This window comes from Frankliniella occidentalis, unplaced genomic scaffold (genome assembly GCF_000697945.3).
Source record: "Frankliniella occidentalis isolate FOCC.00 unplaced genomic scaffold, Focc_3.1 Scaffold49, whole genome shotgun sequence".
In the NCBI taxonomy this organism is placed as follows: domain Eukaryota; kingdom Metazoa; phylum Arthropoda; class Insecta; order Thysanoptera; family Thripidae; genus Frankliniella; species Frankliniella occidentalis.
In genome coordinates, this window is record NW_026267179.1 from 819,585 (window position 1) to 834,790 (window position 15,206).

Here is a 15,206-nt window from a genome sequence, read left to right on the forward strand (position 1 = left end):
ATGTTGTTTCTTACCCTGGCATAATTTGTAATCGACGGTATCTCCCACCTCCCACCCCCTTCAACCAATATCCTAGTTCCACGTCCACGGTGCCGCTCGCCTATCCTATGGCCGCTTCGAGCTCAATGGTAATACACCATTCCTAAACCATTCCGACTGAGATCAGTTTGACGTCACGAACGCTCCTAAACTTCCAGCAGTTCGCCTGCTGCCGCTGCTGCTGGCGCTGCTGCTGCTGGCGCCGTTACGCTTGAAGAGTTCTCAGCTAGGAGTCGCACGCGTGCTTCCCACCCCACTGGCGACAACCGACTCGGAACATGATCTGCCTGCGCCTGTGCTGCTGCTGTAACTTATCGGTTTGTAAGTTAAGTTACGAACGAGGCAGAGAGGCCGGGGCTGCACATCCAGTAAGACTGCGGCCTAAGCTCAGGATGACGAAGAGGTCCACTTTTCATTTAATTACGATTCACAAACGAATTCAGACGCATCAAAGAAGGGCGGTCTGCGGCGTCGTGGTATGGGTTGCACGCGTGAGAGACGCGTTTCGAGTCTCCAGTCCCAGACACAACGTCTCACGAGGCGAAGATAATGATAGCGCCTGCTGCGCGCCGGGTAGGCCAACCCGCCAAGCAGTCGTGTGAAGCCGGCGGCCCGCCCAGAGCACATACGGCCCTTGCGTGTTACCTCGCGGGACGTTCAAAATATGGGAGCGCCTCAGTATCCAACCTATCCTTTTGTGCCGAGTTGTCGGCTCGATCGTCCAGAAAGGGCGTCCGTTCGTCACAGGTTCATTCGGCAACTTCTGAGAGCTCGGCGCCTGCGAGACTGCGGGTAGGCCACCCCGCAGTGCGCGCATGCACTGCAGGCAAGATGTTGCCTACCTGCCAGGCGTTACGAGCACTCTCTGAGGCTGGACTAGGCAGGTTCGTAACGGTAAATGACGGGCGTACTTTTTGGACGATCCCTATGATGGAGGTGCCTAGAAGGTAGGTGATCATTTCTATCCTAGCCCGCGGACAAGGACGGGTGGTCTCTTTCCGTCTCTCATGGTGTTTTGCGATACCATTTGTTGTACCGTGGCGGTCATCAAGGGTTGGTTCTCTGCCGTCTTAACTTCTCTAGCTGGGTAGCCATTTGCAAGCCCGTTCTGTGACGCGCCTCGTTACCAGTTACTAGAGGACGAAACTTGCCGTGCTGCAGCAGCCCGGAACGGAGGTATTCCCTTTGAGCTTGGTTCCCCCAACGTCGGGGTTGTAATTAATTTTACGAACGCGCCACGACACAAGTTCGAACGTCGTCGTGAGCAAATGAGTGGGGTGCCACCGTTGCGCGGGGTGCGGACAGAGTTCGGGGCTCCACCGTTCTCCAGGGCCCGAGCCGTGTCGGCAGCCGTGGTCAGCAGTAAATACAGGCGCAGTCTTGTCAGGGGCTCGCATTCAACATCTTACTTGTACACCTGTCTTTCAAGCTGCATTCTGATAAGAACTCGCGTTCATGCCATGCTCATGCCATGCTCATGCCAAGCGCACGTGAGCGCAGCGTTGGGGCGTTGGTTCACTCACGCCGGCGTGAGCGCGAACTCACGCGATTTGATGAGGAAGTGTGCCTGTGTGTGTGTGTGGAGGGGGGGGGGGGAGCTGGAAGTCGCGCCGCTCAAATGCCCTACTAATTAAATTCTTTTAAAAAGAGGGCTTGACCGCATGTGCGGGAGTGCTGATCTTCCTCGAATCCCCGAATCTTCCGTTCCACCTTTATGAATTGCGATTCGGCTCATGCGGGGTTCTTTGACATTGACATTTACTGTAGGCGATAATATCTGATTATAATCACGATACATTGTGACGTTCACTCAGTCGAGTGGAAAGGAAGGAGGGGATGCAAGACAGAAATGCGTCCTCCATTATTACATTGGTTGTCATAGAGACTTAAGAGCGGTTCGTAAAAACAGAGCATCAAAAATGGCTTGCAACCCTTGCACATGCATTTTCTGGTTTCTGGTATTTCTTTTCATCGCATGGCCCGTGTCCTTCCTGTGCTACTTCATATTTTCGTTCGTCGGGCCGCTGGCTGGTTGCATCCAGTGCCTCGAACCCGTCGCAGACACCCTTATAGAGGGGGTCAGGTGGCCGCAGACGTGTGTCAAGAACATGTGTCACTGAACTGAAAACATTCGTGCAGCTGGGACGGGAGGGCTCTGCAACACCAAGTTCAAGTGGAAGACCACTATTTTGCCGTCGTAATACCATCAATTCCTTCTGCCACTGAATTCAAGACAGCAATGCACAAGAAAGATTTCAGAAGATTTCTAATTTACAGAAGAACAAAATTCTTGTCAGATAAAGACTTTTTTTTCTCTTTTGCGTCATGCATGGACATACAAATTTTATCATTAACTATTTACATTATTTTTGCTTGTTTCAAAAAATCATTAATTAGCTCAATTACAAAACCAGAAGCAGTTTTATAATGAACACTTATGTTCTGATTAAAAGCACAAAACGACAATAGTTACAAACAAACCTTAAACATTAAGAGACTTCAGCAATGTGTAAATACACTATTTTTAAAAGAAAACATCACACATTTACTCAAAGTTGAAAAAAAATCACAATTAAGATGACTTTACTCTTTCATAGAGATAGAGGTAACCAAGTTCTTTCGGTGGGTTTTCAGAAACTGCTACTTTGTTGTCATTGTAAATAACCCATTGCCCATCTTTGCGGATGTGGCACACATAATGTCCCACCATGGTGGAAGTTCCCATGTGAGAGATAAAAGCAACCAGGCGATACACTGAAACAGAAGATTAACATATTGAACAACAAAGTAAATACCACCTAGCTACATCTTGTGGAGACAGAGACAGTGATGCTTACAAGTGTTGCCATCACGGAATTCAGGCTCTGATATCTGGTTGCTCCCAGACGCTGAATCATCATCAAGTTCCTCAGGATGACTGAACACCCAATCAGCAGCACGGTCTAGCATGTTGTCTGTTGCTTTCAATGCCTTAATGGAATGAGCTCTTGAGAAACCTAGATTTAATAACTGAGCAAGATTTTCTTCATTGGGTACAAACCCATCCTTCCCTGTTGAAAAAAAATAAAAATAAAACTGAATCAATTGTTTTCCATTGACAACTAAGTATTTCATACTGTATGTGGTGCAGAGCCAAATAAACATCAAAGTAAGTAAAAGACGTTAACCCCCACCTGAAGAAGCATGACCAGGAGGCACAAATGGATCACTCAGATCGGCATCAGCAATATGCTCCATTATCCAATTGGTTGCAGCCTCCAGGCTAGAATTGTTGGTGAAGTAAAGTGCCTTGTCACAAGCCGCCTTGGGGAAACCCATTTCCATGAGCTGAGACATTAGTGCTTCATCAAAAACTGGGGCAGGTGGAGTTGAGGTATGCTCAGGCAAAGCTTCCTCATCTGGCCTCATCCCTGTCCCTCGCAGACTGGACAAGTCCAGTTCATCCGGCACCTCAACAGCAACATCCAGCTTTTTCGGTGTCCAGTCCTCCTGGATTGTGAACTTTTTCAGGTGAATGAGCAAATAATCAGGGAATGTTGCAAGACGTGTGGTCCTGAAGACAAGAATAAGGTTACTGTTTTAGAAAATAATGGGAATAGAGAACTCACAGTCATGAGCTTTTCTTACTTTTGGGCAACAACCTTCGCCTGACAGGCAGTGCTGAAAAAGCCATTGATGTTCTCAGCCTGAGTAAACACATCAAGGCAAGATGTGAGTTTTATGCGTGGCCGCACAATAGGAACATTGTCTCTGTAAGAAAATTGAGAAAGATGAAAAATAATTTAAAGATTAACAAGCAAAAATAAGAAAGAAATATACAAAGTATATTTCTGTGACTTACAATTTGATGCCCTTTTCTTCTGCCTCCTTTTTGCTCTTTTCATAAGCTTCTACTTCCTCTTTGTTGGTTGCCGCTTCAAGAGGGATTGGTAGAGGCAAACTGTACTCTGCCCTGTGTTGATACTGTACTTTTTTCGAAACTGTGCACTCATAACGTTCTTCTACTCTAAATTTGAAGCAATCAGCTGGATTCCTTGAATTTCGGCAATTGCGCTAATGAACCATATCATCCATTATTATTCATGCACTTAATGAAAGCTACTTAATAAAAACAAAATTCCTCACAAGATGAAATTTTTTATGCTTACTTCAAGAGTGTTAACAAGATGGAGGAAAAATTCTTGTGCATCTTGTTGACGCTTGGTAGCAAAATCGGAATTTCTTCCAATGAGGTTCTTAAACATAACAGCTGGAATTCCCTCTTGCTCACAATCTTTTGATTCTTCTGGAGGAGGTTGAGAGTATTTGCCAGATAATATTCCTGTGCCAAGCTTTGCCCTACAATAGTAAAAGTCATTGTTTGAGAGTGAGAAAAAACCAACATGCAACTGACACTATAATAGAAAAGAAAATTTAAAAAATGACTTACATTTGAAGATTAAAATCAGAGGAGGGATCAGCAGGTATGTTATGGAATATAATAGGGGCTTCTTCCACAAACCTAAGTAATGAAAGTTTTGTTTTTACTCATATTACTTATAACGAAACAAATTCAATTCAAAGACATAATTCTAAGAACAAGTTTATACCTTTCAACAAAATCAGGAATAGCAAATATGACTTGCATAACACTGTTAAGGTAACATGAGTTTCCAAGGTTTGCTAAACCAGTATAACCAGGTCCATAAAGAGGCTTCAATTGACTTCCAGATTCTTGCAAAGTGGACCATTCCCCCATTTTCTGATTTAGAGACAGTTCCAATTCCACCATTGATTTGTCAGTCTGAAATAGGATTATACATAGATAGCTATTATTATTATTTAAACAAAAACAATATTCGGTAACTGATCACTCCTGAAGAGGTCTGTCAAGCCTCATGTCATTACCTTCTCTAAGTTAGCAATGTTAATACCCCAGTGAGCTAGATGTTCCCTCAAATGTGGATCTTCAACCATGTCGTCTTCATCATAACTGAACACGTCACCCTTTCCATCCTTAGTTATGGTGCCCAATTTAACAGCCAAAGGGTAGCCTGGAATAGTTGATTGATTTACTAATAACTTAAATACATATTTGATTTGGGACATGACAGAAAGAGGATACAAAGAAGAACTGTAGATTTAATTATATCCAAATGATTTTTCTTACCTGAATTTCTGTAGTGCTCCACAGCATGGTCATTGCCACCTGATCCATCAAAAAATTTTCGGCCACATAGAATAGAGCCATCTGTTAGATTCAGCCATAAGTTGGTTTCCAAATCACACTTTTCACATTTCCAGCCACTTGGGGGTATCTTGCGTCCATTATCTAGCTGAGGTAGATTGGCAGCATGCCTAGACAAAGAGAAAGAGTAAATATATATTAATATGGTAGACTCCATAATTATTTCATAGTCAGTGTGTCTTCAATTCCCCAGAAGCGAAAAAGAAAAAAACACACCAAAAAAGAAAGGAAACAAAAACATGCTTAAGGAAAGCCAGCCAACAACAGGTGTCACAGTACTCACTTAGAAACAAGCCTTACTTCACCATCCCAAGTACCAGTCATAGATTCTAATTCAGCTGCCTCAGTAACTGACTGAGCTTCAAGAATAGCATTGACTGAAGCTTTAACCTGAACAGAAACTCAAAATTAGGATGTATGGTACAAAAGGGGGAGGTGCTCAAAGGAAAAGGAGCTTGATAGCATATTAGGAAACATACCTTATCAGGGATATCATCATTGGGCCAAGGAATCGAAACAAAGTCAGGAAGAATAACAATCTCCTGAGTTTCTTTGATATCAAACTTTTTACGTCCAGCATCTGGATCAAATCCTCCATCCACTCCAATGGCTAAGCGGGTGATCTTTTTCTCTGGGCCATCACCCTGCTGATCAACTGGTATCTGAAAATATGAGACAGTTTATGAATAATCAGTGCGACACGAGATCTTAACAAACATTACCCTTCCAACCAAGTCTTTTACTCACGGGAATTTTTTCTCGCTTCAAGTGAAGAAACAGGTTTCGGTTTGTTTCCTGGCTGTATGGCAGCACAAAATCCTTACCCAGGCCAAAAAAGGAATGGAGGCAAACATACAATCCGGTGGAGGTTAACTGGAAGACAGAAATAGTAAATTGTACAGTAAAGGGGGAATGTGACAGGTCTTAGATGAATGACAAGACAAGGTGAATAACATCATGGTTGTGTTAGAAACCTAACGGTGTGAAATATGGGGGATGAGCATAAAAGAACATGACACTGCGCAATATGAAGAATGTAATAGTCGTAAACTTCAAAGGGTTACAAGATAACCATCTAAAATAAAAACTGTGGCGAACAATATTAGTACCGAAAGTATTCGATCAAACAAGCACTTTAAAGCCGATCTGACATCCTAATCGCCATACCCGCCATAACCTCAGAAATTGTGTATGGACCCCGGCGGCTAGGTGTTACTCACAGGTGAATCGAAGGAATAGATACACTCTTCTTTGTACACTTTGTCTGACTTCGAGGGAATTCGAACGCTGTCCATATGGGCAACCAGAAGCGACAAGGGATCCATTGTTGGTTTGTTTCCTTCACAATGATCTTCACTTCAATTCGCACGTAGAATCAATCGATCGCCGCAAAGGTGTTTACTTCCGACTTGCCTTGCCTCCGCAATCCGACCGATAAACACAATGAGTGAACAAATGAATGGTCATCTATACTTCGTCACAGAGTTACGCTCGGTATGGAAAATTCAGCCACAGATATGTTAAAAAGCAAAAAAACTTCAGGCGTTTAACAGGAACAGCAGATGAAACTGACTTTGGAAAACAAAAGGAGTGTCGAGAACACGAATGTATTTTTTGCCGATACAGAAAATATGTCGAAGTGTTTTTAAATGTTTCCAATGCATAACTATCTTGAATAGTTGCGCCCATTGATTAACGATAGTCCTTTGTTGACCTCCTATGTCTCCCATGTGCCAAGCCAATCCTTTGGATCCTTTGGTGAAAACGGTGAAAAAAAAAGTCAAAGCAACAGCAAGCAGCCAAGCAGCGACAGCACGGTGTTTCGTTCATCCCGCCTTGTGAAGATTTGTTTCTGTTTTGGTGATGTCCGATATCTAAATTCTTCCGTGACCTTATCGTACGTAAAAATCATTTATCTTCTCTTTAGTTGTGTTCAAACAAAATTCTCTGGTAACCCTAGAAATAGCCAGTTAAAGTTCTAAATGTAAACACGGTACACCGGACCGGAGCTACCGCGCAATTTAGACTTCCTTCTGTATAATTTCGTTCAACTGTAATATTTTCCGTTACCGTCACTGACTGAGCATGCAATTTCCACTGTGTTGTGCATAATTCGGTCTATTAATGGTTGTTTATTTTTAAACGATTTTTGTAAGAGTGAATAGACACATCCCATAACCTCTAAGAAATGCGTCACTTTCTGAAACAAGAATTTATTCGAAGTTTTCCTTAATGAAGTTTTTGATTGTAATTTAGTTGGTTGTTTTATGACATCGATTATTTCGTCATGGAATAGATGCACCCTGACTTTTTCGTTTCCTGACAACTGTTAAACTTCATTTACTTACTGTCGTGAAATTCAGTTGGCTGTTGTTGTGCAATATATGAGCAGAAGATCATCTGTAGATCAACTAGTGCTCAAGGAAAATAACACATTTTTTAATCTTTCAGTTAGCCACTAAGGATGTTCAATCCATCAAAACCATTTGGTCAGCAGCAGCCCCCATTCAGTAAGCTTTACTTTTATTTTGTTTACTTCTTGTCAAATGCTTTCAGCGCATTCATACCCCTTTGCACTCTTTCTCCTCAGGTGGATTTGGAAGCCCTCAGCCCGCTGCCACTCCTTTTGGACAGATCGGCACAACATTTGCTAAGCCCGCCACTGGTTTCAGTGCACCTGCATTTGGCACACCCACAGGAACATCACTTTTTGGTCAGAATGCTCAACCAGCCACAACTGGTTTGTTTGGTGCTGCCAACAAAGGCACAGCATTTGGTCAACAACCTGCTCAAACAGGCTTTGGTAAGTAACATTACATCTTGTAGGGCTTGAGAAAAAAAAAAAAAATCTCTGTACCTAAAGCTCTTCCTTTCCAGGATTTCAATCTGCACCGACCCCTGGATTATTTGGTAGCCAACAACCTGCACAAACTGCAGCTCCTGCAACTGGTGGGCTATTTGGTGCAAGCACTTCCAATGCTTTTGGTCAAGCCAAACCTGCCTTTGGGTTCAGAGCTCCTGCTGCTGCTCCAACATTGTTTGGACAGCCTCAAACACAACAGGCACAAACTACCTCAGTATTCGGCAATACTGCCACACAAAGCTCGAGCATGTTTTCATCTCTCTCAGGTATGTGAAATTATTTTAGAAATGTCATAGAATCTCCTATAATCTGTTTAATTTTTGTTTTAAATCCTGTTTGGCTCTGTGCATCAGGTGGATTTGGAGGTACCACACAACAAGGCACCACTATCAAATATCAGCCCACAGCTGGAACTGATTCAATTTTGAAACATGGCCACACTCAAACTGTCACCACACGGCACTGTTGTATATCCACTATGAAAGAATATGAAAATAAATCCCTTGAAGAACTGCGATATGAAGATTATTTAGCAGGTCGTAAGGGCCCACAAAAAACAGGTGGTGTATTTGGAGCTGCTCAAGCTACTCCATCTCCATTTGGCGCTCCAAGCACAAGTACAACTGCGGGCGGTTTGTTTGGTAGTACAACCGAAAATAAGTCACTATTTGGCCAACCTTCTGCATCAATTGGTAAGTGCCCTGTAAAATAGATCTCTTTGTTTTAATCCCCCCATATTACACACCTGTATTTATTCCGACGTTCCACGTTATGTCCACCAGGCTTCGGTGCTCAACCAACCGGTTTTGGGACCACTGCTCAAACTGGAACCCTCTTTGGAAAGCCCACAGCTGGATTTGGTACAGCTACCACAGCAACTACTGGCTTCGGCTTCGGGAACACAACTACTCCTGCAAATCCGTTTGGTGCAAATACCCAGGCCAAACCCTTTGGGGGTATGAGATTTTATCATCTTTTTTTGCATATTTAATGTCTTGTAAAAAGGTGTTTTTCTGTATTCTACAATTATCTTTATTTTCATCTCTATTTTCCAGTTGCAGCTCCCCAAACCACAAATTTATTTGGTGCGCCAACTTCCCAGCCCAGTACAGGTTTTGGTATAACTCCTACAACTGGATTTGGTAGTTTTGCATCTCAGCCAAATCAGGTAAATACATATCTAGAAATTTAAAGTACAGTATTAATTTGATTTTGAATCTATGTTGTACCTGTATCATTTAAAACTTTATACCATAACTTTATTGTCTCCTCCTTATTTCAGAGCATTGGTCTGTTTAATCAGAACAAGCCTACATTCACTTTAGGCTCCAATAACTCAGCCTTCAACTTTGGACAAAACACGGCCACCACTGCTGGTACAACACTGTTTGGGGCTAAGACCACTGCACCCAGTTTCGGGGCTCCCACTGGATTTGGTGCTCCAGCAACAGGCACAACTGCCTTCTCTAATTCCTTTGGAGCACCCTCCACCACACAGTCCACCTCTCTTTTTACTGGAGCTGGTTTCAATAAGCCTGCCTCTGGGTTTGCATTTGGTCCTACTCCTGCCACTAGTAGTACAGGTAAGTTCTTTAGTGGTTGTACCTTTGGTAGTAAATTTAGTTTCCTGGGTTTGAAATGTTGAATGTCAATTTTGTTGTTTCTAGGCTTGGGGTTGAATTTAGGTCAGTCCTCACTTTTTGGAAACACTGCTCAAAAACCAGGAGGCCTGTTCTCAGGTGGTTCAACATTTGGAGCCCCCACCCTTGGTGCCACTTCAGGCTTTGGAGGTGGTGGTTCCCTTGGCACTGGCTTGAACCTTGGTGGAAACACAAATCTCGGAGCAGGTGGTGGTCTTGGTGGAGCTCCGACCAGTCAGAGCTCTCAACTTGCTCAGCAACAGCTCCTTGCCATGGCTCTCGTCCCATTTGGTGATTCACCTTTATTCCGAAATCTTTTGCCTTCTACTGGCCGTGCCAATGAAATGCTTCAGCCTACCAATCCTGCTGCTCAAAAGGCTGTCCTCAATGCATCGGCACAATATAAAGTCTCACCTAAAGGAGGACCCAAGATCAAGGTGAAAGTTGGATACCCAGCTCTCATTAAGAAGTCATTGTGTGAAGGTTTGGAAGAAGATGATGGAAGTACCAGTCAGACTTTCCAAGTTCGTCCAAATCCTAAGCGATTGAATATAACTCCAACTATATCAAATAATCGTTCTACAGTGGAATCAACATCTGTTCCTCAACCAAGTGCTACCCATGAGTCAGAAAAAGAGAATCTCTCTCCTTTGTCCCCCATCTCCCAGACCACTGCAGAGTCAGGAACAGCAGACTGGCTTCGTAAATCTCGAGATGTTGCAAAGCCTACCTCTTCCAATTATGGGAGGCGTTCACTAAATGAATCTGCCTTAAGTCATGATGATTCAGTTACCAACAATACCATTCATGAATTTAGAATGCAACAATCATCACCAGCTAGTCGCAAAGAAAATGAAGACCAGAGCATCTCAGTGGTATGCGTTCCATCATCAAGCCCGAGGACTGAGGATAAGGATGCTAACAGCAACAAGAGTAGCTCAAGTTCAGATGATAGCCATGACTTAGAAGACTCTGCCCCTCAACTTCTGGATGCAGAATCTCACCCAACTGGTATTATTTGTCGTCGAGTTGGCTATTACACCATACCATCCCTTGAAGAATTAACCAGTTACATGAGTGATGATGGAAGTTGCATTGTTGATAATTTCACTGTTGGTCGAGATGGATATGGAAATGTTTTCTTTGAAGACAAGTTTGATGTTGCAGATCTAAACTTGGACGAAATTGTCCATTTCCGTCACAAAGAAGTTGTCATTTATCCTGATGACCAGAGCAAACCTCCAATTGGGCAGGGACTTAATCGCCATGCGCAGGTCACATTAGATCGTGTTTGGCCTATGGATAAAACCACTCACAACCCTATCATGGATCCAGCTCGCTTAACCCAGATGGATTATGAGGGCAAACTGCGCCGAGTCTGCGCTAGAATGGATGCTAGATTTAAAGAATATCGTCCTCAGACTGGGTCATGGGTATTCACAGTTGACCATTTCTCTAAATATGGGTTGACGGATTCTGATGAAGAGGATGCACCTCCTGGTGCTCTCGCTAAAGCAGCAGCACTCAAGGCTGTAGCTTCTAAAGGAGTTCCACCTAAACAATCTCCATTGAGCAAAACCGCAGTTGTTCAAGGAGCTGTTGAATTGAAGAAACTTACTTCGGGGTTTGACACAGAAATGCTTGATACATCCCCTTCTCAGATCGCCAAGAAGTTTGCATCAGGTTATGAGGCAGATGTGATGGGAGAAACTGTCACCCATATCACAAGTCCGATGGGTCATCTAGCAAGAGAATCAGGCACATCTGCACGTAAAGTGCAGTTAATGAAAGCAACTTTTTGTATGGGTGGTGATGAAGATGATGACGTTGATATGTGCTCTTACCTTGACCCTCCTGCATTACCCTTCAGTGGCCTGGGTGGCGTAGGAGATGGTACAGAATACAGTGATGGGTCAGAAGAAGAAATAGCGTGTTCAGCTCCTGTTCTTTCAAGGCATGGTCTTCTGCGCACTCAATTTGCCCTGTCTGAAATGAGTGGACAAAGTATGCGCATTGATGTATCTCCAGCTGTGTCATCATTGGAAGCCAGTTCTAATTTTCAGCCAAGGAAGAGTGTTGGCCTTATTCCTGCTGTAGAAAAAGTTCAATTGCCAGTTATTGTTGACGAACCTAAAACTGTAGTCTTACAATTCAAAGGCAGAATTGACCCCCGTGTGATAAGTGGACAGTGCCTAGCTGATATGTCTCTAATGCGAGGGGCAAGCTTCAAAGTTGGATGGGGCTTAGATTCCAGGTTCTTTAGTCTTGAAGATGACTTCCAGCTATTGGATGCTAGTTCTAAAGGCCACAGTCTCAGCATTAAAATGTTGTCTACTGAAAAACCCTCTGTGTTTCAAGTTAGTATTTTCTTTTTTTTGAGTTGATTTTTCATAATTAAGATTTAGTGCTATAGATATATTGTTTCTTCAGGATTCAATTGAAGGTCATTTGAGAATTCAGTTAAGGTTCAGTGTGAGTGGAGTGCAAGGCTGTTGCCCCATTCGTGCACCTGCCAGTGGAACAGATGCTCTTCTTAAGCACCAACAAGAGGCTCAGAAAATAGCTGACTGTGATGATGATCTGCTTCTTAATTATCATCATCAAGTTTGGGAATTATGTGCAGCTTTGTGGGGTGATCTGCCTGAATTGGAAATTGAAGGAAGCAGTAAGTGTCTGACTTTCTATAATATTCCTTGTTGCTTATATCTATCTAGTGATAAATTTTCAATTTTGCTGTTTTTTCTAGCTAAAGATTTGAACACTCATTACACAACAATGATACGAAGGAAAGCAGTCTCTAAATGGCTAGAAACTGTAAGCAAACCACTTGTGGAGATGGAAACAAACAGGGTGTTCAAAAGTGATGCAGCTCAATACCCACTAAAAGAAGAATATCTGGAAGGTATTTTGTCTCTGCTCTCTGGGCGGCAGATATTGGAGGCTTGTCAGAAAGCACAGGACTATGGTACGAAACACTTTCATATTATCAGAAACTAATTGTGAGTTTACATAAAACTAATTTGCTTTTGTGCTTTTTGTGCAACAGGTGACCATTACTTGGCACAACTTCTATGCCAATTGTCTGGAAGTGCAGCTGTCCGCAAGTTTATGTGTGAGCAGCTTGATTCTTGGGAAAAGTCTAAAGCAGATGCTTTTATTGACCCACGGCGTCTGCGTTTGTATTTACTTGTTGCTGGTTTAGCCAACTATGAAACAAGTGAAGAATATTTTGTCAACACCTGTCATTTCCTGGATTGGAAGCGAGCCTTTGCAACTCACCTGTGGTAAAGCAACTGAATGATGACCCAGATAACTTTTTAGTTCTGCCAGTAGAGCGTATTAACATGCGTTATTTTGGTAACAGGTACATATGCAGTCCTATTGCTTCACTGGCAGACGCCCTCAAACTGTACCAGGAGGCTTTCAGTGCTTCTGACGAAGATAGTGGCAACGCATATGCTAAGAGACCAGATCCACCATACCTTGACACTCTTTCCGATGATTGCATTGTAACAGTTCATGGACGAAAACTGAATGATCTATGTTATCACCTTCTACAATTATACTGTGATAGATCCCATCCCTTGGAACAACTATTGAATCCAGCCACTCATACTGATGACCCACAGGATTATAGACTGAGGTAATTGTTAATTTTTGATGAACCCGTTATTTTGGATGTAGCTGAGATAAGTTTTAACACTTCCCTGTTATGTTGCAGCTGGACCCTAATGCAAGTTCTGAACAGCATTGATTATGCTCACTTGTCCCCTCTCTCACAATCAATAATCCATTCTGGCTTTGCCTCACAACTTGAAAATAATGGACTTTGGCATTGGGCCATATTTGTTTTATTGCACCTCAAAGACGATTATGCTAGAAAGTCTTCTGTCCTCGACATGCTTGGGCGCCATGTAGAGCTTTTAGAAATGAGAAAATTGTCAGAAGAGGAGAAATTTTTACACCAAGAACTGCAAATTCCTATTGAGTGGATTTATCAAGCCAAGGCAGTTCGTGCTTCATGCATGCATCAGTACCCAGACCAAGTTTGGTATCTACTGAAAGCATCAGAATGGAATGAAGCTCACCAGGTATTGTCTCATATATACTCTCAATCATTCTTTATTCAAATCAAAACATCAATCATTCAATACCCCTGAATTTTTGTGATTGCAGGTCATTATGGAACACTTAGCTGCAGATGCTATAATTAATGAGCATTATGTGTACCTGGAAACACTTTTGAAGGAGTTAGAACCTGTTGAAAGAAGTAGTACCATATCGGGTTGGTCCAATCAAGGAGCACTGTTGTGGGATTATTTGACAGTTCATAAGACAGTCAATGAACTTCTAGATTTAGTAGCTTCAAATCCAGACGGCTTTAGAGATAATGATGCAAGCTACAAGCTGGAAAGGATACAGCCCCAGCTTAGCAGGCTGTGTTCAAGAATCAATAATTTGCCTTGCAGAAATGCCAAGGATAGGTGAGTTCAGTCAATTGTGAAACTGCATAGGAAAGAGACATTCACTGTGTATGAAATTGTATAACCTATGACTTAATCCATATTTCAGGCTGTGTCAATGTGAAATTGCTAAACGAGCGTGCACCCTTGTTCGCAATGTCACTCAATTACAGCGTGGTGAATCAGCTGTTTGGTCAATGACTCTATCCAATCTTATTGCCCAATTGCCTCTCCCAGAAGACTACACTCAACAAGAATTACAACAATTGCTGAATGCATACATGACATAGACCACCTTTGGTGTTTGGATTAAGATACTGTAGATTATTTCTATTTGCTTAGAAATTCATCAGCCATGATTTAAATTTGTAACATTTTAACTTTTTGCCTTGGCGATCAGGATTTCAAATGTTCAATTAATTTAATTTAAATGTGTAAACTTGATTGTGATATGCTGCATGTCACTTTTTGCTCATTAAACATGTCTCCTGGTCTCCTGGTCAAAATTATATGTTTCAACATTGTATTTTGTTATATATTAATGCATGGCATGGCGCCTTTCTCACTTTCTCTGAGTATGTAATAACTAAGAATTACTGATCAAGATCGCTAATCATGTTTTACTAAAATGGTGCATTTTTAACCTCAAGCAAAGACAGTTTTCAAACTTACTCTACTATTAGTTTATTGACTGTAGTAGTGAACCGGGGCATGTAGCAATGTCACCAGTATTTAGTCAAAGGAAAAGGAAAGTGAGGCATCTAAGTATCTAATTCTGAACCTGAACCTGTTCCAAGTTTAACTTTTTCTGAAGCTTTTGACTAGCTGAATTGGAGCTATTGTAAATATTTGTTATAGTTTTTATTTTACATGTAAGGTATATTTTTCATAAGATGGACTTGATTGTACAGACACTTTCTATACTTTTACTTTTTTTGCCAAGGGTTAGTTGTTTTGTGAACGTACTTCATTTT

The 15,206-nt window shown here is 42.3% G+C and overlaps 2 protein-coding genes across 2 annotated transcripts; one reads left to right on the top strand and one right to left on the bottom strand.

Annotated features, from left to right (window-relative positions):
- Nucleotides 1-2,287: 2,287 nt before the first annotated feature.
- On the bottom strand, nucleotides 2,288-6,709 carry LOC113202421 (ubiquitin carboxyl-terminal hydrolase 5). Its single transcript, XM_026416631.2, has 14 exons — nucleotides 6,487-6,709; nucleotides 6,014-6,139; nucleotides 5,746-5,928; nucleotides 5,550-5,656; nucleotides 5,189-5,376; nucleotides 4,927-5,072; nucleotides 4,629-4,822; nucleotides 4,469-4,540; nucleotides 4,188-4,377; nucleotides 3,881-4,092; nucleotides 3,667-3,789; nucleotides 3,213-3,592; nucleotides 2,877-3,089; nucleotides 2,288-2,793 (listed from the first exon to the last, which is right to left on the bottom strand). The coding sequence occupies exons 1-14, from the start codon at nucleotides 6,589-6,591 to the stop codon at nucleotides 2,612-2,614; spliced, it is 2,421 nt and encodes an 806-aa protein (XP_026272416.1). The 5' UTR covers nucleotides 6,592-6,709; the 3' UTR covers nucleotides 2,288-2,611.
- Nucleotides 6,710-7,019: 310 nt separating this feature from the next.
- Nucleotides 7,020-15,001, top strand: LOC113202439 (nuclear pore complex protein Nup98-Nup96). Its single transcript, XM_026416653.2, has 16 exons — nucleotides 7,020-7,163; nucleotides 7,718-7,776; nucleotides 7,857-8,069; nucleotides 8,144-8,395; nucleotides 8,483-8,821; nucleotides 8,912-9,085; nucleotides 9,185-9,297; nucleotides 9,412-9,712; nucleotides 9,797-12,126; nucleotides 12,200-12,434; nucleotides 12,516-12,734; nucleotides 12,816-13,053; nucleotides 13,134-13,412; nucleotides 13,491-13,860; nucleotides 13,946-14,253; nucleotides 14,342-15,001. Exons 2-16 carry the CDS (start codon nucleotides 7,731-7,733, stop codon nucleotides 14,520-14,522), a joined length of 5,598 nt encoding a protein of 1,865 aa, XP_026272438.1. The 5' UTR covers nucleotides 7,020-7,163; nucleotides 7,718-7,730; the 3' UTR covers nucleotides 14,523-15,001.
- The last annotated feature ends 205 nt before the right edge of the window (nucleotides 15,002-15,206 follow it).